Source organism: Solanum lycopersicum, chromosome 10 (assembly GCF_036512215.1).
Source record: "Solanum lycopersicum chromosome 10, SLM_r2.1".
Lineage (NCBI taxonomy): Eukaryota > Viridiplantae > Streptophyta > Magnoliopsida > Solanales > Solanaceae > Solanum > Solanum lycopersicum.
In genome coordinates this window covers 61,095,958-61,116,397 of record NC_090809.1, presented here as the reverse complement: position 1 = coordinate 61,116,397, position 20,440 = coordinate 61,095,958, and the positions used below count along the sequence as shown (strand labels likewise).

Here is a 20,440-nt window from a genome sequence, read left to right as displayed (position 1 = left end):
TGATTTATTGATTTACCCAATAACCCAATAGTAAAAACCGATACCGAACCCATAACCCAATAAAAAAATTTATAAACCCATTGAAAACCCAATAACCCAATAACATTTTTTTCGATTCGATTTATCAGTCGGTTCGATTTTTTCACACCCCTACACGTGTCCACTAAATTCCACGAGGTACCCACTCTCACTACCTCCCATCAGCACAGTTACCAGATAACTCTAATCAATAAGGCTAGAAGAAATCTCCGAGCAGCATAGTTATCGAGAAACTCTGTCCACATTATTGACTACTAGACTATATCCTCCAAGTGCAGACTGAATGTATAATTATGGCAATGCATTTGGTACAAATTTCACTTTTGGCTATAAAGATAATTAGCAACAACTAAAAAGAACTAAGTGTTGTTTAATGGCATTCATCACACAACTTTCAGTTGTTAAGCATACACATGGTGAGGCCTGTTTAACAAGTTTCTTTGCCTTCCCCGCAACAGATTATGGACACTATATCGCGTAGTATGTCCATAATAAGCATGTCCAATGCACAAAGCATTATGCGTTCATGCACAGTTCCGGGAAGAGGGGCTATAATGCGCATGTCATTATAATGAAATCACAGTTGCAGAGAAATGCATCATCTGGTAATCTAACTAATTTGGTTAGTCCCACTAGTTGTATAACTGAAAATGTAGCTTAGCAATAGAAAAAAAATGATGAAGATGGAGATAATTTTCTTGTTTCTTTTCTTTCAAATTCACCTTCAGTCTCATGAAAAGCAAAGAACCAGATAATAAGTTATCAAAACATGGTGACCATGTCACTTTTTTTGGAAGATTTATAGTTTGACATAAGATCCAACTTCATAGTTGTTTCTACCCGTTAAAGTTTTAAAAAAACTTCAGTCTTTGGTAAGGGAGGACTAAAGAGAAAAACTAGTCATCGTTGTTGTTAATGGTGCTTACCATACCATCCTCATGCCACTTCGAAAATCCTTCTTCAAGGACCTTTCTCATCCATGGGTGCCTGCAACATTCAATTGCCTCAGGAATTGTCAGCCAACTTCTTTTTCGGCGGCTCTGTTCTGGCCAACAGTCAAGCTCTTCCTTAACAAACAAAGCGAACATGGCAGCTCTACACAGACCTTCTGGACTGAACTCGTCCTGAAGTGTTTTGCTTTTAAAGGGGTAGTATCCCAAAAAATGCTGAAAAAGAAGAGGTATAAAATCAATACATACATGATAACAAAAGAAAAGGGAATGATATCACTTCTAAAGACGCTACAACCTACAAGTTATTTACACAAGATACTTATTTTAAGATAAAACGTTATGTTAATCAAGAGAGGATTGCTTGAAGTTTTTCACCAAGACAATCTAAAGTCTAAACTAAAACAAGCATATTTTTCCTAGAATGCTCCAACAGAAGTTCAGCTTTTGTAAGTGTTATTGTTGCATCACATTTAGACACTGTCCAGTGCTAAATTTTGCATCTTCTTGATGTATTTTGTAATACCTCCTACTTCATTAAAAAAAACATATTGAAGCTTCATCATATCATATGATGCTTTCTTGTAAAAAAATTCACTCCACTAATAATAAAAGAACATTCTGCACAGAGAGAATTAAAGATGATATAGTAATAAAAAGACACGAGCACATCCAAAGCTCAAAGGCAGAGAAAATGTTACTATTGTGGTCCATTTGACATGCAAATACATCACTAAAGAGTGATCTTTCCTCCACTAAAGCATGACGAACCTCCATGCAACATGGAATAACATATTTGCGTGTCCAAATACTACAGAATAAATGAAGAAAGGTTACAATGATCTCACCACTATATCCCCACGAACTCCAGCCTCCTCTATGGCTTCACGAACAGCTGCCTCTTTAACTGTTTCATCATTTTCCCACCCTCCCTGTATATACAAAAGATAGAAATGTCAATTAACAGACATCTTGTCAACTAAAGGCAAAATAAACATGAACAAAAAGAATTAACTAAGATCTTATTCCCCAATATCACGGTGCTACTAATAAACAAAAAAAATAACAATTAAAGAAAAGAACAAGAAGCCTATCAAGTCATGTGTGATGCCCAGAAAATATAGAAAAGGAGAACTTACTGCAAATGCCAAACTTGGTATCTTTCTAGTTGTTTAACTTGGTAAGGTTCAATTTGACAGCGAGGTGGAACAAAGTTAGCAAATCTCTTTAATTATGAGGTTGAAATACCAAGTGGTAAAGAGGACACAACCACTAGAACCATCAGAAGATAAAGTCACATAAGTTAACTTAAGGCTGGTCCAATAAAACACTTCAGTCATTTCAACTACCCTAGCATATTGCTTGAAATCCAAAAGAACAGTTCTCACCTTTGGAAACAGAAGACCAGGCCCGCTCGTTGAGTTTATCATCAGTACTTCAACTATCTTTTCAGATGTGTCATCACCATTCTGTTCCATATCTCTGAACCTGAACGGTATACACCTGTGACAACTCTCGTTATGATTCAGAATATACAGGTCCTAAGGCAATATTATTCTGATTTCAAATGCAAACCCAGGAAGTTAATGCAGTAGTTGCCGACTGTTTTCAGATTTTGAAAAAGCAAAATATCTTTGATAAATGGAAGACGTTAAACAACATAACGATTATCAGGGGTCTAAAACTCATATAAAGATGTCGTGTACTTGTGGAAAAGAGACCCCAAAGTCAAAAAGTCAGATCTACCACCTCAATTATGAAAAAAAGACAGCCACAAAGTGAACTTGTATGTCAACTTCAAATGACATGCTTAGTATTTAATTAGAAGAGCAAAAATTTGAAAATTGAGCTTACTTCACTTTTTAGAAGCCAAAAGATTATCTTTTCTCCATAAAAATCCACATACTACTTCTGTTCTAAGAGCATTTTTTTATGAGAATCATATTCCAATATTTTCTAGACACGGAAGGATTTATCTTCTGTACCTAATTTTTCTACTTTGTGTAGTTGCTTTTCTATAACTTTCCAAAGATCAAATCAAGTATTCAGTGCATAGCACACTCTTAAAAGAGTCGACCTACAATTTCTAACTCGAAAACCAACAATTCTTAACAATATAAAACATTGAAGCCCCAGTCAATGTCACCACGCTAAGTTGCAGCCTGAATAGCTCAGAACTAAGCCAAACCCTAGAGCTAACAAGGTGTGATGCCCGTCAACTAAGAAAGGGAAGCAATCCTTCCATCAGTCTTTTTCCTCCTCACATTTTTTCAGCTAAAAAATAATCCCATCCCATGGCTATTTGGTGAAGTCATACTAATAGTTTTTAATGGTGATAGGATGAATATTATTTGCTGTCAAGTAGCTCGAGCCCTCGTAGCTCTCATATCTTTCCATTCGTCTGATGGATAAAGAAAGTTCCACTACATGTTTTTTGAACTTCATTTATGTTTTATGTCATGGCTTATGAGTTAAGACTCTACTTTGAAGGAGATATTAAACAGAATAAGAATGGAAACTTGGAGATAATAAGTATGATGAGAAGGATAAGGATAGTCCTTCTGACTGAATCAGCGAAAGAATTCATAAGATGATATAGTGGGATTCAGAGGTAATTTCAACCACATAACCCCAATTTTGATTTGTTTTATGCTTAAATGATGACAGTATGCCTCCTAATTTCATCTTATGCTCATTATAAAATTATGTGGAACTGAGAAAACATAAATAGACAGGGTCACCCAATTCCTACTCCAACTTTCCAAGAGTCATTATTCTGCTTTTACCTCCTCAAATTTTACTTATCTTTAAATAAGCAACTTGAAGAGAACAATGCCAGCCTATTCCCACATGTCCCAACAGTTCTTGGGCATTACTCTTCATAAAAGACTCCAACTTTTCTTTTTGATAACACTGGTGTCGGGGCCAGCTTTCGCACACCTCGACTTATTCCACACGAAACCTGCCACCTCCCACCACCAACAAGTATCTGGTAGCTCTGTCTGTCCACCGAAGCTAGGACAGATGACAATCTCGGTTGAGATTTGGACCTGAACTTCATGGTTCTCAACGCACTTCAGTGACCACTAGGCCACGCCCTTGGGTGCGAAAAGACTTCAACTTTTTCTTTTGATAATCGTTGTCCGGGGGCTTTCACACACCTCAACTAATCCCACGGGATACATGCCACCTCCCACCCGCAACAAGCAACTCTGTCAATCAACCAAAGCTAGGACAGATAGATATCTCTATTGGGATTTGGACCTGAACCAAATGGTTCACAACCTACTTCAGTGACCCTTAGACCACCCCCTTGGGTGCGAAAAGACTTCAACTTTTCGAAGATACTAAACTTTATTAGTCCATAGAAAGCTGAAAAATTGCCCCCTTTTCTTAAAATCAAACTGCACAAACCCAACCCTTAAACAAACGCAATCAAAGGAAACACTAAACTAAAAGGAACTGCAATCCATCTTGTTCCTTAAGAACCCTTCTTCATCAATTATCAACACCAATGTACAAAATGCCCACATTCAACAGAAAAATTCCCAAAAACCAAACAAAACCCAAATGAGCAAAATCCAAAATAAATCCAAACAAAACAGAAACATTACACATAAAGAACAGAAAAAGAGAAGTACCCAGCAATGAGTCGATAACCTTCTTCATACCGCTGTTGATGCCGACCCGTCCGAGCAACCAAATCAGACATTTATAATTAAAATATATATCTCTATAACTTTATACAGAAGCAATGCCTAAATCTGCTTAACCATATTTGCCCAAACTGATTGGTTTTTATCCCTTCTGCATTGTTAAAAAAAAATCAACCTTTTTTCCCTTCATAAACAGCAAAATAGGCTGTACCAATTTTCTTGGTTTTATCAAAAAAAAAAAAAAGTTGGATGGAAAATTAGAAACAATGGGAAAGAAGAGAGAGAAAAGGGAAAAGGGTGTTAAAAGCAGCGCATGATTCGGAGTAGCAACATGGGAGTCTTGAGCTGATCAAGAATGCTTCGGGACGTTAATCAGAAATTTCGAGTTCGAGCTATATAATTTAATTAAGAATGATTTAAAATTTTAAATTCAAGCTTTTACGCATAAAAAGAAATTATTGGAAGCTCATTTTAATAAAGATATAAACTTAAGTTAAAATCACAAGTAATTATCAAGCCTAATAAACATAAGTACCATGTGAATTTTTACTATATTTTATAAAGCTCTTCAATTTTTTGTTGTATTACTCGCTTCTTTTTATAAAAAATAATCGGATTTAATTTGATACGGAGTTTAGTATAAGACTTTTGTATCTTGTGGTTCTAAATTAAAGTTAGCTTAAATGTATTAAATTGTCCTTTGATATTTTGGCCTTAAACATGCCACGTGAAAAACCGATTTTAAAATGTTATAAAAAAAAGTCATTCTTTTTTAAACATACTAAAAAGAAAAAGAAATCATTCTTTTTTAAACGGAGAAAGTACAAAATGGGATTCATTTAAGATGTAAAGCACACCCCTTCTTTAGAGATTAGAAGCTTTTCGGTCCCTTTACGTGACTCGTCCTCGTCAATTCACTCTCAATTTACCCTCCGTCATTTTTACCCTAGTGAGATTCGAACACTTGAGATTCTTTCAAACCATCTAAATATTACTAGGCTATCCAAAATATGTTATAATCACTTTGTGTATCGTTGTACTTATATATATATGATATTATTTTTCGAAAGGTGTCCAATTAGACACTTTCACTCAAGGGTGTCCAAGTACTAGCAAGTGTAACAATTACATTCAAGACCATATATACTAAAAAATATATATTATTTTTTTTATAAAAAAAAAATAAAGTTGTAAAAAATTGAGAGAATGAATACAATATGTTGTTGGTTTCTGTTAATTGTCTGTTTTGTTACATCACACGTAAGAGAGGATAGAGAAAGAAGACAATATTGTTGGATCAAGAAAGTGTAACAGAGTGATTTTATTTTTTTCAGATTTTTGATGAAAAAGGATTCATGTTGATCTTGAAAAACAAATAATCATGAAGGCATTGGAAGCAACGGTTAGAAAAACACAATTGGTAGCTAGAAAAAGAGCACATACAATATTTGGAACCTATGGACCAACAACACAAATTGATGAAGGTGAGTTTAATAACAACAACATGAACAAAGAAAAAGAAATAGTGGAAGAAGAAGATGTACAACAACAAGAAAATGTTGATGGAGAAGATTACTACCATCCAATGAATGGTGAAACATATCAATTAGAGAAATTTCTATCAAATGGAGATTACTATACGGGATATTGGGTCGATAATTTACCTAATGGACAAGGTAAGTATTGGTGGACGGATGGATGTATGTATGTAGGCGATTGGAGTAAAGGTAAAATGAAAGGCCAAGGTGTATTTAGTTGGCCTTCTGGTGCAATGTATGAAGGTAATTTCAAGAATGGTTATATGGATGGTGAAGGTACTTATACAGCACCAAATGGTGATACATTTAGAGGTTGTTGGTTAATGGATTTAAAACATGGAAATGGGGTTAATGAATATGCAAATGGTGATTGTTATGATGGGGAATGGTGTAGAGGATTACAAGAAACTAATGGTAAGTATACTTGGAAAAATGGAAATTATTATGTGGGTCAATGGGCTAATGGTACTATCTGTGGTGATGGAAAATTGTATTGGAAAAATGGTAATTTGTTTGAAGGCAACTGGGAAGATGGATTGCCTAAAGGCAAAGGTACTTTTCATTGGGCTGATGGAAGTTATTATATTGGCAATTGGAGTAGAGATCCTGATGAATTGAATGGAACTTTTTATCCATCTGAGTCATTGTTACAAAGGGGGAATTTTGAATGGGATCCTCAACAAGTTTTCAATGTGGATTTGATGGGATGTACTATCTCACCAAATGATATACTTTCAGTCTTGCCTTCACAGAAGAAACTCGCTGTCAGGATGTCATCGTCAAAGCCTGTAGACAACAGTAGGACGACCAGGAGGATGTCCATAGACGGTTCAACTGATACTGAGTTTAGTAGAATACAGTTATCAGATGGAGTTGGAACAACATTAGTTGCTACTACAAGTAATTCTTGTTCAGATATCGACGCAATGGTTGCTTTGCTAGAATCTGATGGATATAAAAGTGGGAGTCCTATTAAGATTCCTAAGGTTGTCAAAAGGCAAGGAATCACAATATCTAAAGGGCATAAGAATTATGAGCTTATGCTCAATTTGCAGTTGGGAATCAGGTAGTTAAATTTACTTTCATATACAGCTCTAGTTTCTTCAGAAAGATATGGTAAAGTTGTCTCCGAGTGATCTATAGGTTTTAGCTGTGAAATCACAGTATGATTGTTGCTTCGTGCACCGAACTGCCCTTTATTACAGTTCTAGTTTCTATATATGTACTAACCAGATAAAACATATTTACATAACAGATCACTTAACTTTATATAATAAGCATTTATAAACATGAAGCCTGGAAAAAAATGGTAAATGACTTGCTATGATAAATGAAACTACACTGATAATGTGAAGTTTCTTTATACAGTCGGTGTATAAAACTTATCGAAAACCTGTAAGCATCTGTCATATTATTGCGCGTTTTCTAGACTGAGAAGAGTATTTTTTGTTTGTTTATGGTACCTTGTAATGTGAATAACCATATAGGCATACAGTACAAAAGCTTGGCCCTCCTCCAACACTCGATCTTGATGCATCAGCTTTTGATCCGAAAGAGAAGTACTGGACAAGATTTCCACCTGAAGGATCCAAGAGTACGCCACGCCATCAGTCTTGTGAGTTCAGATGGAAAGATTATTGCCCAAAAGTTTTCAGGTAATGATGCCTCACTATGCAATGTTATCAACTTAGTATACTTAAAGAACAAAAAGTAAACGTTATATTCGACATGATACTGTGCAGGGCTCTGAGAACGTTGTTCAAGGTGGATGCAACGGAGTATATGTTGTCTATTTGTGGCCCCCTTAGAGAGCTAAGCTCTCCGGGAAAAAGTGGAAGTTTTTTTTACTTGACAAATGATGATAGATATATGATCAAGACAATGAAAAAGGCAGAAGTAAAGGTGAGGGACAGAAAGACTCTTTCTAATAGACCCTCAACTCAAACTTTTTAAGCATTGCAGAGAAGTCATCGTTTCTTCGTTCTGCAAACTACATGTTCCTTTCTGATTTTTTCTTGTCAATGAATGATCATTAGGTACTTTTAAGGATGCTAAATGCGTATTATGATCATTTCCGTGCTTTCGAGAACACCCTTGTGACTAGATACTATGGTCTGCATTGCCTGAAGCTAAATGGACCAGCTCAAAAGAAGGTATACTTACATATAATGCATTGAAATTGAACACTAGTTAAGTTACTTACCAAAAGAACTTGTATCAATGGTTTAACTAGGTCCGGTTCGTGATCATTGGGAATCTCTTCTGCACCAATTACACTATTCATAAACGCTTCGACTTGAAAGGATCAACTTTTGGCAGGATCACAGATAAACCAGAATCAGAAATTGATACAACAACTACTCTTAAAGACCTTGATCTCAACTTCATATTCAAGTTACAAAAGTCATGGTTTGAAGAGTTCCGAAGGTAAAATTTGTTTCTTCGCGTTAATTCCTTATTATTATATCAATACCGATATCTAGTCTCAATTGGTATTGCAAGAAAGAGCATCTTGAAAGCATTAAGTTTAAATCCTGAATCCACCTCTGGCTCGAAAATTTCTTTGATATTGCAGGCAAGTTGATAGGGATTGTGAGCTCTTGGAACAGGAAAGAGTAATGGATTATAGTCTTTTAGTTGGTGTAAATTTTAGGGAAGGAAATGCTAGTACTGGATATCAAACTCCTTCAGGCTGTAGGACGCCTATCGGTTAGTTCTAATCTTATAACACTTACACATTTACATTTGTCAATACTACGCCTCAGTCCCAAACAATCTAAGCTCGGCGACATATCTCAACTGCTGATTAACTCTCCTCATAATAAAGGCTCAAACTTTATTGTAAGAAAACAAGAAACCATCATTCTTTTCCTAATGTTTGCAGAAAATGGAACCACAGATGCTGAACCAATTCATCGGTTTACTAAATCAGATGTGGATCTATTACTTCTTAATCCTGCAGGGTAAGTTTTTCATCTGTCAAGTCTGCAATCTTCTCAATAAGTAAACTTGACATTTTAGTCTTCATGTGGTAATCGAACTAGGACTAAAGATCATCTCTTCTAAGCTGTGTTGCTCGGACTACCTAAAAATGTTGTCATTCCCCTGTCAAGAAAAATGCACTACTAGGATCTGACAGCACATCATCTTTGAAGAGTCTGAGCAACACAACTAGTAAGTACTTTTCATCATCGAACGTGCAGCTTATGTTATGACTTTAAGTAATGCAGGTTGACAAACATAAGTCTAGGAATAAACATGCCTGCAAGAGTTGAGAAGACATTCAGGAAAAATGACTTGGATTTTCAGCTGGTAGGAGAACCAACAGGGGAGTTGTATGATGTGACACTATTTTTCGGAATAATTGATATACTTCAAGACTATGACATTACCAAAAAGCTTGAACATGCATATAAGTCTATACAATGTGATCCAAATTCTATCTCAGCAGTTGATCCAATGGCATATTCAAGGCGTTTTCGCGATTACATATTCAAGGTTTTTGTAGAGGACAATTAATAAAGGAATTTCATACTTGAAAGTTTTAAATTTGATTAGAGGAGTTCAAGCTGCAAGATGGATCTTGTATTGTGAAGGATTTCAACATTTTTTGTTGTTGAAGCTTAGAAGAACTCATGCTTCATGGAGTTTTTGTCCTGTGATTCTGAAAGTTTTTTGTTAAATTATAGATATATATATATATATATTCTATTTTGATAGCAATTGTATAGAAAAAGTTGTAAAAGGATTGATGCAAATTAACTTTGTCTTGATATGAAGTTTTAATTGTCAATTGACTAGGCCCCTCAAACATTATGAGTTCTTTTTTTTCAGTATGGTTCATGAACATATGGTGTTCTGTTCTTTTTTTTGGCTTTCCATCTGGAGTCTGGCATCCACGTTAACACACTACTAATTTAAATTCGCATCACGACCCACTAAAAGGGCAAGTTAACACACTACTAATTTAAATTCGCATCACGACCCACTAAAAGGGCAAGTAGCAGTGGATAATTTATTTTTGTTCTATTTAATCTCTTATAAAAGGCAAGTGGTTTGTTTTTGCTCCAGTTTGAAGTTTCTTTATAAGTGAGATCCGAAAAGGATACTTATATAATACGAAAAAAGTTACATAAAAAAGATAATTTTCAAATATTAATATTGCTACATTCATTCACTTATTTGTTTTTTCCCTTATAGATGACTGATTTTGATTTTTGTTATATAATATTCATCAACCAGGATTCAACTTCTCTAGCTGAAGTCAATATGAATCATCTCCTTTGTCTTATTACTTATTTTATATATTTCTACGTAAACACTTGAAAAAATATTTAGATAATTTTTTTCAAAAAAAAAAAGATTCTTTCGACACACTTCTATTGAAGTTAAAATAACAAAAATAAGGTAATAAACTATAAGTCAAAGATTCTTCCACACTTGAATGACTCATGAGTCATAAGCTATAAACCCGTCCAAACGAGGTCTATGTCAATAGAATTTGCTATTTACATTGATGCCGCGAACAAAATTTTATAATCAAATTATCATTCCGAACCAAACATGGGAAATGATATTTGCAATAGCAAGATCTATAAGGGCATCATGTCACCAAAAGAACTAACAAAACATTATTTAATAATCCAACAAAAAAAGAACAATCCAGCAATTTGTCCAACAGAACAAACATAACAAGATAATTGTTGCCACTAAGACACAGTACCAAGATAGCCATAGGCTAATACTTATTTCCAACTAACAACCACAAAGTACTCCAACGATAACAAATCCTTCGCCATCATCTTTAAGCAAAATACTCTCAGAACTTCACACAAGGCAGATATGGAACTGCCAAGATATCTAACCTTAATTGTGTATTGTAGAAAATTGCTCACAAGTAGCAGAACTCTTTTTGTCGAGATCATTTATAAACCATGGTAGATTTACTGTTGCTTCTGCTCTAAACAGATATCCACCAAAGCCTGATCCCTCAGCCGTACAATTATCAATCCAACCAAGACAAGGTTTCTTAATCCAAAAGCTCCCAAATTCCTGCACCTACTAACCTCGGTCTCTACTCAACCAGTTTGAATAGCTCGGCACAAGCTGCACCAAACCCAGAGAGACTTTAGTGGTGAAGATGACAAACAGAAAATTACTACATTTGTTAGCACGGGAAAACTTGACATAGAAATCTCCCAATAAATTGACGTTGACAAGAGGGAGGTAAAAGTCTAAGCAGACATTGGAATTGGGCAAGTTAAACGCAGACAAGTGAAACATATCATGGAGGCACTGCTGTTTTATCCCCAATTCCTTTAAGTTCAGAAGGAAAGAGATGCACGCATCCAGATCTAACTATTCATTGCCCAGACTCCCCGAGGAATAACAGGAAAAATACCATCACAAACCAGGCCGGTGTGAGACAACTGAGACATGGTATAGGCAAGTGCGTAGTAGGTTATAGTAAATATATGATCTTAGAAGAAAAGAAAAGGGGGAGGGAGAGGTGTCCAACAGAGATCTGTCCAGAAAGAACCATCTCTCGTTTGTTTTGAGTATGTCCCGCATGATCAAGATAGAGAAATGAAAAGGGGAGAGAGGGGAAAGATATGAAGCCATTAGCTTATGTATGACATGTGACCCATACTGCCTAATCATTGACATGCAGCTAATTGATAGCTGGAACATCTTCATATGTATGGAAAGTTAGATGGAGGACCCTGTCTTATCCACTCAAGTATGATTGTTTTGGACTAAGAAAAATTACTCACCAGGTCAAACAGTAACCAGAAGGGGGAGAGAAACAGGGAGATAAGGTAGCAGAAAATACCTGCTCAATAGCGAGTGCCAGCAACTATCCAAGACCATCCATGCTGCAACAAAAACATAATAACCTTGGCCATACTGCAATATGATGATTGAACTTCGTAGCAACAGGCTAGCCGTCATTCTCCCCAGTAATTGTTAACCTGTACAGCATTGGGAAATACAACTAAGCGAATGTATAATATGGTATATGGAAGAACACAATAATTTGTTTCAAGTAACTTAATGAATTAAAAGAACAAGGAAGATGCACTTCACCATCTAGTCTCACTATCCACGTCACACAAAGAAACGATCTTGCCACAGGGACTGTCCTTGATACTGCTGAGGCAATCCAACAGATTGGTTATTTGCTTTCTGGATATCTGACTGCATGTGCAGAGAGGGCACCTGCTTCCCAGGGAAAGGAAAGCTAATCCCGACTAAGCTACTATTGCTTACAGAGTGATATGGTTGAGCTGAATGATTGTCCGAGTTATTGTAAACAATGCTCTGATGTGCTGAAGGTAACTGATATCCATTCAACCAGCTATAATCATCCATACGAGGGATGGGGTTATTTTCATTTTTAAGTGTCGACGCAAATGAAGAGTCATCTACTTTGGAAGAAACAGAACCAAACCCTGGAGGTGGACCCAGATGCCTACCAGGTCGGCACACTGGATTTTTCTTCATTCCTGTTTGAGTAATTGCTAAAGATTTCATTGACATGCTATCGGAGAAAGCTACGGAGGGTGCAAGTGAACTGAAGGTAGATGACATAGCAGCCTCAGGAACCTGGAAGTGAATATTATTTGCAGTGCTGAACTTCACAGACTGTGGCAAAGGAGCTGAATGTGCTGCTGCAGGTGACACCATTTCTGGATGATTTAGCAACTCAGCTTCTGTCATTAGCCCATTTCCTGTCAAGCTCAAGCCACCCAATCCATTCATAAAAGCACCTTGCTCTACAGACCACATTGAAGTACTTGGTTGGATTGCCTGCATATATTGGGTATTAGTAAGAGAAATGCTTGTTGGCAGCCTTGTAGTACTCCAACCATTCTGCAACCTCAATCCATCGAGTGCAGATGGAAATGGCCCCATCTCACAACACGAATCAACACACTCCATGCTAGCACCAGAAGAAGCATTGACAACACTAATACCAGCTACAGGAACCGCTGAGGTCATAGCACTTGAAGAGATGTCATTAGATTTTTCTATCACTGATGGCTTAAAAACAATAACTTCGTCTTCTTCTTCACATTCCACATACAATTGCTGCTTCGGCAGAAGATCTCCCACAGTCAACTGTCCAGCATCTGGACTTTCCAGTTCAATACCACTTAATTTGGTACCATTTAAGCCATTAAGTAGATAATTATCAGAAGTTTGGGGCTCCATACCAATGACAAATTTCTTTCCCCTTGTGTCAAAATATATTCCCTCTTCTCCAACCCGGACCACAGTAGCAAGAACCTTTCCAGCTGCAATCATCCTCTGAAGACGGCACTTCTTCTCTTTACTTCCACTATCACCACCAAAAGAACATTTCCTTGAGAAGTCAAGGATAAGCTGTGCTGGAAGAAGAGGAACAAATCCTCTGAGTTCAAAGTCTTCCGGCAACGCAAGACGATTGCCAGTCTCACCTTCATCATACCTGCTCATATTGAAAAAGCATGTTTCATCTTCATCTTCATCGACAAACTTAGACCCAGTTGACATTAGCTTATTAAAGAAACTTATACAGTTCTTCCAGAAACAGGATCTAGCCCTAGCTTGGTTTTCCTCTGATTCATTACCAAGTGCAATATCTTGATGGCAGGCTAACCATTCTACGAAAACCAAAATACCAGGCAATAAGAAGCTTGATGAGGGATCATTTAACTGGATACATCTCTCAACCAGATGACCCATGAACTCAAAAGCAGCAGTAAATGCCTTCTGCAGAAGAACTGATCTTTGTAGAATCCCGGCATATGACTGATTATCATTTTCCCTAATCACATTATGGATGGTGAATATTAAGATGGCCACGAGCCTGACAATTGCCAGTCTGCAGTCAGCAGCAGTTGAACCAAAATTATACTTCTCATCAGACCCAGAAGAGAGAAGCTCAAGCAGATCATTCTTAACCATCAACAACACTTCATCAAAGGTCTCCAAGCTGAGTAAAGATTATAAGAAGATAGTGTCATTACTTAGTTATGTTATCGTCAGTATCATATTATTCATTAGACAGGAACATACCTAGTGCGCGTGAAGAGAATGCCATTCAACCGAACATACCCTGTGCTAAAGGTTTTGAAGATTTCAGATGTACTCAATGCTTTTTCCTTTGGTAAACTTGCCTCAACCTTTCCATCTTTCAGAGACGGCCTTGTTTCATATTTACCTCGTCCTCTACCAGTTGTTCGGGAAGGAGTTACCTTGGTAGACGAAGCCTTAGCATCCACTGGCAGCTGGGAGAAATATTGACGATTCTGCCATAACAGAGAAATCAATTAACACTAAGACCATCCACATAGCCAACAGTCCAAACGGAAAGAAAACATGTGCAGAAAACTTCTACAAAAATTTCTCTTTCAGGCAGAACTTGAACACTTACGAAATATATACTAGATAATCACATCTTGATCACTCATTGACAAACCAGAGAAAAAAGGTGCAAATTGAAGTTCACGCTCCCAGCACAACTGATAGATGAAAATCAAAGTTCCACTACAAGATCACAAGAACTTCCTACAAGTAGTATTTTGTCTATTTTTTTAAAAAAAAAAAACAGTTCATAATTATACTGTTTAACATAAGCTACACCTATGTTCTATGTCATTCTTCTCTCTTAATAATACAGTAATTCATATTTCTTTTTCATTTTACCAATCCATATAAGTAGTTTATCACCCTCAAAAGATTAATAGTAAATTATCTTGGATTGGGTAAGTAATTACTTCCATGACACAAGAAGCATAATGAAGCTACTTAGTACACATCAGGAAAAGGGACAAAGGGAGGGGGAAAACATAAACAACCACAGAACCAAGGCCGGGAGAAAATAAATAAACCTGTACATATTAAGCATACAACAATTGTTGATAATAACACTAACAATAATAGGATTCCAAATATAGGAACATACACAAGTATTGACATGTATTCTTTTTTTCTCAAAACAAAGTAAAGGTTTAATTGTGTGGGAACGCTGTATAAGTGATAAACAAATACAAATAGAGAACCTACACAACAAGGTTTTCTACACATGACACGAAATTGTCTACATTAACAGGAACAATTATTGCATACTTATCCCCAGTCGCTTTTCGCAGGAGACTTTTAACTTACCCAATTCCTCTTCTTTCTTTCTTTTTAAGAGATTTCTAATCATGTTTTTGAAAATTAATCACTGTTAAGACTTGGGATAGGAAGCAAAATACCTACCCAGATCAAAATTTTAAGGAACAAGAGACAAAATCAAAGATGCGCAGAGTCGCCTTATAATTGTGGGAACAGTTGATCACAGTACACCAATAAGACAAGAACGGAAAATAGAAGACAATGTTGCATAATTAAAATCGGTGAAAAAGTTTATTATTACAGACCTAACAACTTCAGGTTGGATCAATTTCCTTTTACTTTATTATCACCTCTATCAAGAATGGAACTTTCTCAACCATGGATTTGATCATCTTATGTTAGGAACATCCTTAGTTCCTTGATTCATTCCAGGCGGAAAATCCATAATTTGAAATATGATTATTTGGTTATGCCTTTGGGATTGGCACAACAAAGCTATTGCAACGTCTCCAAATAACTTTTTCCAATTAACAAATGTCAAGAAGACAGACGACAGAAAGACACATTTCAAAGATCTGATGCAAAGATGAAAGCTCTTAAAGCAACAACTAAATAAGTTTTTTACCTTCTCAAATGCAATGATCAGGTTGTCCCTTGCAGTCGTAAAAGGATTCTCTACTGCAAGACTACGAAAATACCGATAGATTGCCACCAACTCATCACTGGAATAGGAGGCCAATATTGCAAGCTGAGAAAACACAGAATCAGCAATTTTTACATAAGATATCTGTCGCATAGAAATATTAATCAATGATAAGTTATTGATCACTATTCTCTAACTCAAACCCTCCAACAGTTGAAAAGATTTGTCAATGGTCATTCAGAACAAAACCAAATTAAAAAAAAGATACCTGATGATGAGGGTTGCCACTTGATGGCCACAATGAAGAAGCTTGCGTGTAATAACTTGATGCTGCCGCAAGGTCACGAGCTTTAGAGTCACCCTCACCATATAAGCCTCTGTACCGAGCAAGATCACCCAGATAAATCAAACAACGATGGCAGGATACCAAGCCTTTCTTCACCTCAATAGACTTATTAGCTTCATTAGAAGAAGGAATCTGATCCCCTGGATCATCAGAGAAACCTCCTACTGTCAGGCCATACTTTGCCCTGATTTTCACCATCAAATCATGATAGAAGCCAGTTGCTTCTGACAGAAAAGTCTTGAACTGCGTCCGGATCTTTATGATGTTATCCGAACCGTTACGAGGTGGACCTTTCCCAGTCTGAGAGGTTGATCCACTTGAAGCTATTGCAGCATTGAAGCGTGCACGCAGTTCTTCAATTCTTCTATAATGCAACTGCCACAAGGCGTACTCTATTTCATGTTGTTCAGAAAAAGCATGATTCTCAAGGATGATAGCTTCATAGTTTTCACGCATTTGTTGCCATGCGTTGGGGTCAGAACATACTCTAGCTTGTGCTGCTTTCCTACGCTTGTTATCCAGCTCCACATTCTTAACAAAATCAACGAAAATGTCAATTACATGTTCCAAACAAGAAGATACACATTACTATCTCTAAGCATTAAATGAATACAACTCATTGAACCTGCATATACAACAAGAACTTGTGCAGGTCAATAAAAGTTTTAAACATTAACTATGTATGTGAGTCAGTAATATACTCACTATCTTGGTCTTATGATAAATCATTCTAGATATCTATAATTCCAATGGTAATGCAATGAGGCGATACAACAAATACCGACCTTGTTGAAAAGCCGCTGAACGCGTTCCCGTGACGAATGATCTAAACTGCTATCCATCTGAATGGCCATTATTCATCAATCTATCCAGTCTGCGGCACGATAGCACAATCAGATATCAAGAAGGGAAAATGTGAAAATAAAAGAAGAAAATTAGAAATGCAATCATTCACACATTAAAGAAGGATACATTGTAGAAACCAGAATAGAATTCGGAAATGAATCTAGGCGAATGTACATAGCAGAAAGGGTTTAAAATGGTCAACAGTCGGTTTTTCTTCTTAATGTAGATAATTTAAAGGCAGATTAACCCTCAACAAGCTAACAATGATATCTATATGGCCATAACAGATACAAACTGCAATTAATGACTTCTTTAAAAGGAATAATAAACAACAAGTCTTCTCCAAGTAGATACAAAACCACAATCCAAAAATATCCATATACTAGCTGAACAGATACGACAACCGGGTGTACCGATCTACCCAAAAAAACAACCCATGTACCTGATTTTTCTAAGATTCCATCAACAATACAACGCAAAAAAGTCCAAATACAATAAAACAATAACCCCATTAATGTCACCGCAAAAGAAAGTATTAAAAATATCGTCAACGCCCTAATTAAATAACAAAAACTTGTAACATCAATCAAATTTCAATTCAATCATGAATATCACCAATCAAAAAATATGTTTTTGCGTGTTAGCCACATATCATCTGTTGCGCTGTCACCACTAGCCCAAAACCCTGGGGACTTGACTACCTTACTCTATCTTGGCAGCATAACCTATAAACAAGACTATATTTTTCGACATACACCCAAAGAACAACTCATAATCTGATTTTCCAATGATTCCATCAGAAGTATAACAAAAATATGGAATTCAGAAAATCCCCAAATGCCAAAGGGTTTCAAAATGATGAACAACTGGTTTTTCTTCTTAATGTAGATAATTTGAACGCCGATTAACACTCAACAAACTAATAATAATATTTAAATGGCCATATAACAGATACAGGCTGCAATTAATGACTTCTTTAAAAGAAAGAAAGAACGACAAATCTTTTCTTGACTAGATACAAAACCACAATCCTAAAATATCCATATACTAGCTGAACAGATAGGATAACCAGGTCTACCCTTCTCCACATAAATAGCCAGCTTTTATGTTGGGCTCTCACCACTAAACCAAAGACTTAAGGGCTTGACTAGCTTCTTCTATCTTGGCAGCAAGGTATATTAACAAGACCTATTAACAGGACTATATTCTTCCAAATACACCCAAAAAAACACATCTACCTGATTCCATCAACAATACAACAAACAGGTGGAATCCACCCCCTCTACCCATCTCTACTTAAATAACCGGCTTTTCGCACCTAAAGCACACGTCATTTGTTGAGTTCTCAATACTAGACCAAAAACCCTAGGGGCTTGACTACCTTCATCTATCTTGGCAGCAAAACCTATAAACAAGACTATATTTTTCCAAATAAACCAAAAAAAATCACCCCATATACTTGATTTTCCTAAGATTACATCAACAATACAACCGAAACAAAAAAATCCAATACAACGAGCAAATAAACTCATTAATATCACCGCTAAAATATCAAAAAAATCGTCAACGCCCTAATTACATAACAAAAAATTGAAACATCAATTAAATTTCATTTCGATCATGAATATTAACCAATAAAACAATATGAAACAGAAATTTCGAAAAAATTTACCAAAATCCGCTGAATAGATCCAGGGAAATCCTCAGATCTCCCTCGAATCACCTCGATTCTTTCAATTAACAGAAATACCCTATGTATTATGTGTATGTATACGTATTTTCGCTATAAAGATGAAGAGGAAAAACTAGGGTTTCGAAAATTTAGGGCCAATTGATGAAGAATGAGGAGGAAGAAGAGGAGGAGAAGTATAGGAGACTTTTTATTTATTTATTTAACGTGAAAAAAAATCATCAATTCATCTAGATGGTTTAGGACTCTATCGAAGCCCAATTTTGTCTCTTTTTTTTTAATAGTCGGTAGAAATTGGCGCGTCATGAGATGAAATCAGTATTTAGACAAGTAATTTTACGTTGATTTCATATCAAGAGACGTGATATTATATTCTTCAAGAATAATGATACGGATTCATATGAGATTACTATATCGTGATTTAGTTATTTTAATACAAAAATTGATCCACGAATTTATATTTTGTTAAAATAACTCCATATTTATATTAAATAACTATTTATTTCATATGTAAATACAATTTATAATCACATCATTGCTTTTTGAAATTTATTATTATCACCGACATAAAATTTATTATTCTAACTAACATATAGTCACTTTAACTTATACTTCACGATTGTTGAACAATAAATTTTGAAGAGCCCGTGAAAGGTATTTCATTTTTACTCAAATATATTGATCAAACAATTACTTAATTTGAGAACATATAACTTGGTAATTATTATACGATTTTATGATTTTTTTTGTTTATTTGATAATATTGAATAAACAATTGGAGTTATTTTAATAGTTTTAGAAGTTATGAGATTTTATGTATATGAGAAAATATACAACACCAAAATTTCATATCGCATGTCCAAATAAAACTTCAATTTCATATCATGATACCATATCGTATGGCCAAACAAGCCCTTAGTATACATATATATACCTCGTACGTAGTTAAGAGTGTGATATTAATTAAAATTATTTTTCTTTTTCAAAACTAAATGTTTTGTATTACTGTATCTACTAATTACTACATGTTTAAGTTTACAATTGATGTCAAGTATGATTTAACTCGAGAAATACATTTCTAAACAAATTTCACTCAATAAATATTTTGAAAAACACAATTGAAAGATTTTACATATTTTCATATATTACTATTTTTTTTATATATATAAAATAGTCACTCATTTATAGTTAGTATCGATAACATATTAGCATTTATATCTCATGATTTGGAATTGTTTCCCAAATTACTATCCATTGATCATAGAGCCTTGCTCTTTAAGTTGCATACTTGTCCTTATTAGATTAGTAAAGATTATTTGAAGCTAAAGAATTGAAATTATTGTAATTTAACATGTATTATGTTAATTAAGTATGTAAGATGAGTTAGAAAATAAAAAAAATTCATTGTTTCTCTATAATTCAACATGTATTGTGTTGATCAGGTACATAAGATGAATATGGTTGAATATTTACAAGTGAAAATATGCTACTTAAGTGGAAAATGAGTCTTATTATATGAAAACACAAAAGAAGTATTATCTTGAAAAATAAAATAACACAATTATACATGAGCAAATGTATATTTCTACAAGGGGAAACAAACTCAACAATCTTCTTCATTTTCATC

General features: G+C 35.4%; 3 protein-coding genes across 3 annotated transcripts; 1 reads left to right on the top strand and 2 right to left on the bottom strand.

The window, feature by feature from the left end:
* Positions 1 to 723: 723 nt before the first annotated feature.
* On the bottom strand, positions 724 to 5,034 carry LOC101244916 (nudix hydrolase 16, mitochondrial). Its single transcript, XM_004249261.5, has 4 exons — positions 4,631 to 5,034; positions 2,378 to 2,492; positions 1,838 to 1,921; positions 724 to 1,205 (listed from the first exon to the last, which is right to left on the bottom strand). Exons 1-4 carry the CDS (start codon positions 4,699 to 4,701, stop codon positions 936 to 938), a joined length of 540 nt encoding a protein of 179 aa, XP_004249309.1. The 5' UTR covers positions 4,702 to 5,034; the 3' UTR covers positions 724 to 935.
* Positions 5,035 to 5,902: 868 nt separating this feature from the next.
* LOC101244630 (phosphatidylinositol 4-phosphate 5-kinase 6-like) lies at positions 5,903 to 10,023 on the top strand. Its single transcript, XM_019215886.3, has 8 exons — positions 5,903 to 7,249; positions 7,671 to 7,838; positions 7,926 to 8,085; positions 8,220 to 8,336; positions 8,417 to 8,610; positions 8,759 to 8,892; positions 9,068 to 9,146; positions 9,414 to 10,023. Exons 1-8 carry the CDS (start codon positions 6,027 to 6,029, stop codon positions 9,700 to 9,702), a joined length of 2,364 nt encoding a protein of 787 aa, XP_019071431.1. The 5' UTR covers positions 5,903 to 6,026; the 3' UTR covers positions 9,703 to 10,023.
* Positions 10,024 to 10,791: 768 nt separating this feature from the next.
* LOC101244332 (nonsense-mediated mRNA decay factor SMG7-like) lies at positions 10,792 to 19,156 on the bottom strand. Its single transcript, XM_026027733.2, has 8 exons — positions 18,796 to 19,156; positions 17,063 to 17,151; positions 16,200 to 16,808; positions 15,914 to 16,036; positions 14,245 to 14,477; positions 12,271 to 14,161; positions 12,017 to 12,155; positions 10,792 to 11,289 (listed from the first exon to the last, which is right to left on the bottom strand). The coding sequence occupies exons 2-6, from the start codon at positions 17,129 to 17,131 to the stop codon at positions 12,292 to 12,294; spliced, it is 2,904 nt and encodes a 967-aa protein (XP_025883518.1). The 5' UTR covers positions 17,132 to 17,151; positions 18,796 to 19,156; the 3' UTR covers positions 10,792 to 11,289; positions 12,017 to 12,155; positions 12,271 to 12,291.
* Between the last annotated feature and the right edge of the window lie 1,284 nt (positions 19,157 to 20,440).

What these genes read in the sequence shown, in the direction of transcription:
- LOC101244916 (XM_004249261.5), bottom strand. Translation starts at nt 4,701, where the DNA reads ATGTCTGATTTGGTTGCTCGGACGGGTCGGCATCAACAGCGGTATGAA. An exon ending in GGTTATCGACTCATTGCTGG is followed by an intron (nt 2,493 to 4,630) that starts GTACTTCTCTTT and finishes GAGTTGTCACAG; the next exon opens with GTGTATACCGTTCAGGTTCA. An exon ending in CTGGTCTTCTGTTTCCAAAG is followed by an intron (nt 1,922 to 2,377) that starts GTGAGAACTGTT and finishes TTGTATATACAG; the next exon opens with GGAGGGTGGGAAAATGATGA.
- LOC101244630 (XM_019215886.3), top strand. Translation starts at nt 6,027, where the DNA reads ATGAAGGCATTGGAAGCAACGGTTAGAAAAACACAATTGGTAGCTAGA. An exon ending in AGGCTGTAGGACGCCTATCG is followed by an intron (nt 8,893 to 9,067) that starts GTTAGTTCTAAT and finishes TAATGTTTGCAG; the next exon opens with AAAATGGAACCACAGATGCT. An exon ending in TTACTTCTTAATCCTGCAGG is followed by an intron (nt 9,147 to 9,413) that starts GTAAGTTTTTCA and finishes TAAGTAATGCAG; the next exon opens with GTTGACAAACATAAGTCTAG.
- LOC101244332 (XM_026027733.2), bottom strand. Translation starts at nt 17,131, where the DNA reads ATGGCCATTCAGATGGATAGCAGTTTAGATCATTCGTCACGGGAACGC. An exon ending in TTCAGCGGCTTTTCAACAAG is followed by an intron (nt 16,809 to 17,062) that starts GTCGGTATTTGT and finishes GATTTTGTTAAG; the next exon opens with AATGTGGAGCTGGATAACAA. An exon ending in TGATCATTGCATTTGAGAAG is followed by an intron (nt 14,478 to 15,913) that starts GTAAAAAACTTA and finishes CTGTTATGGCAG; the next exon opens with AATCGTCAATATTTCTCCCA.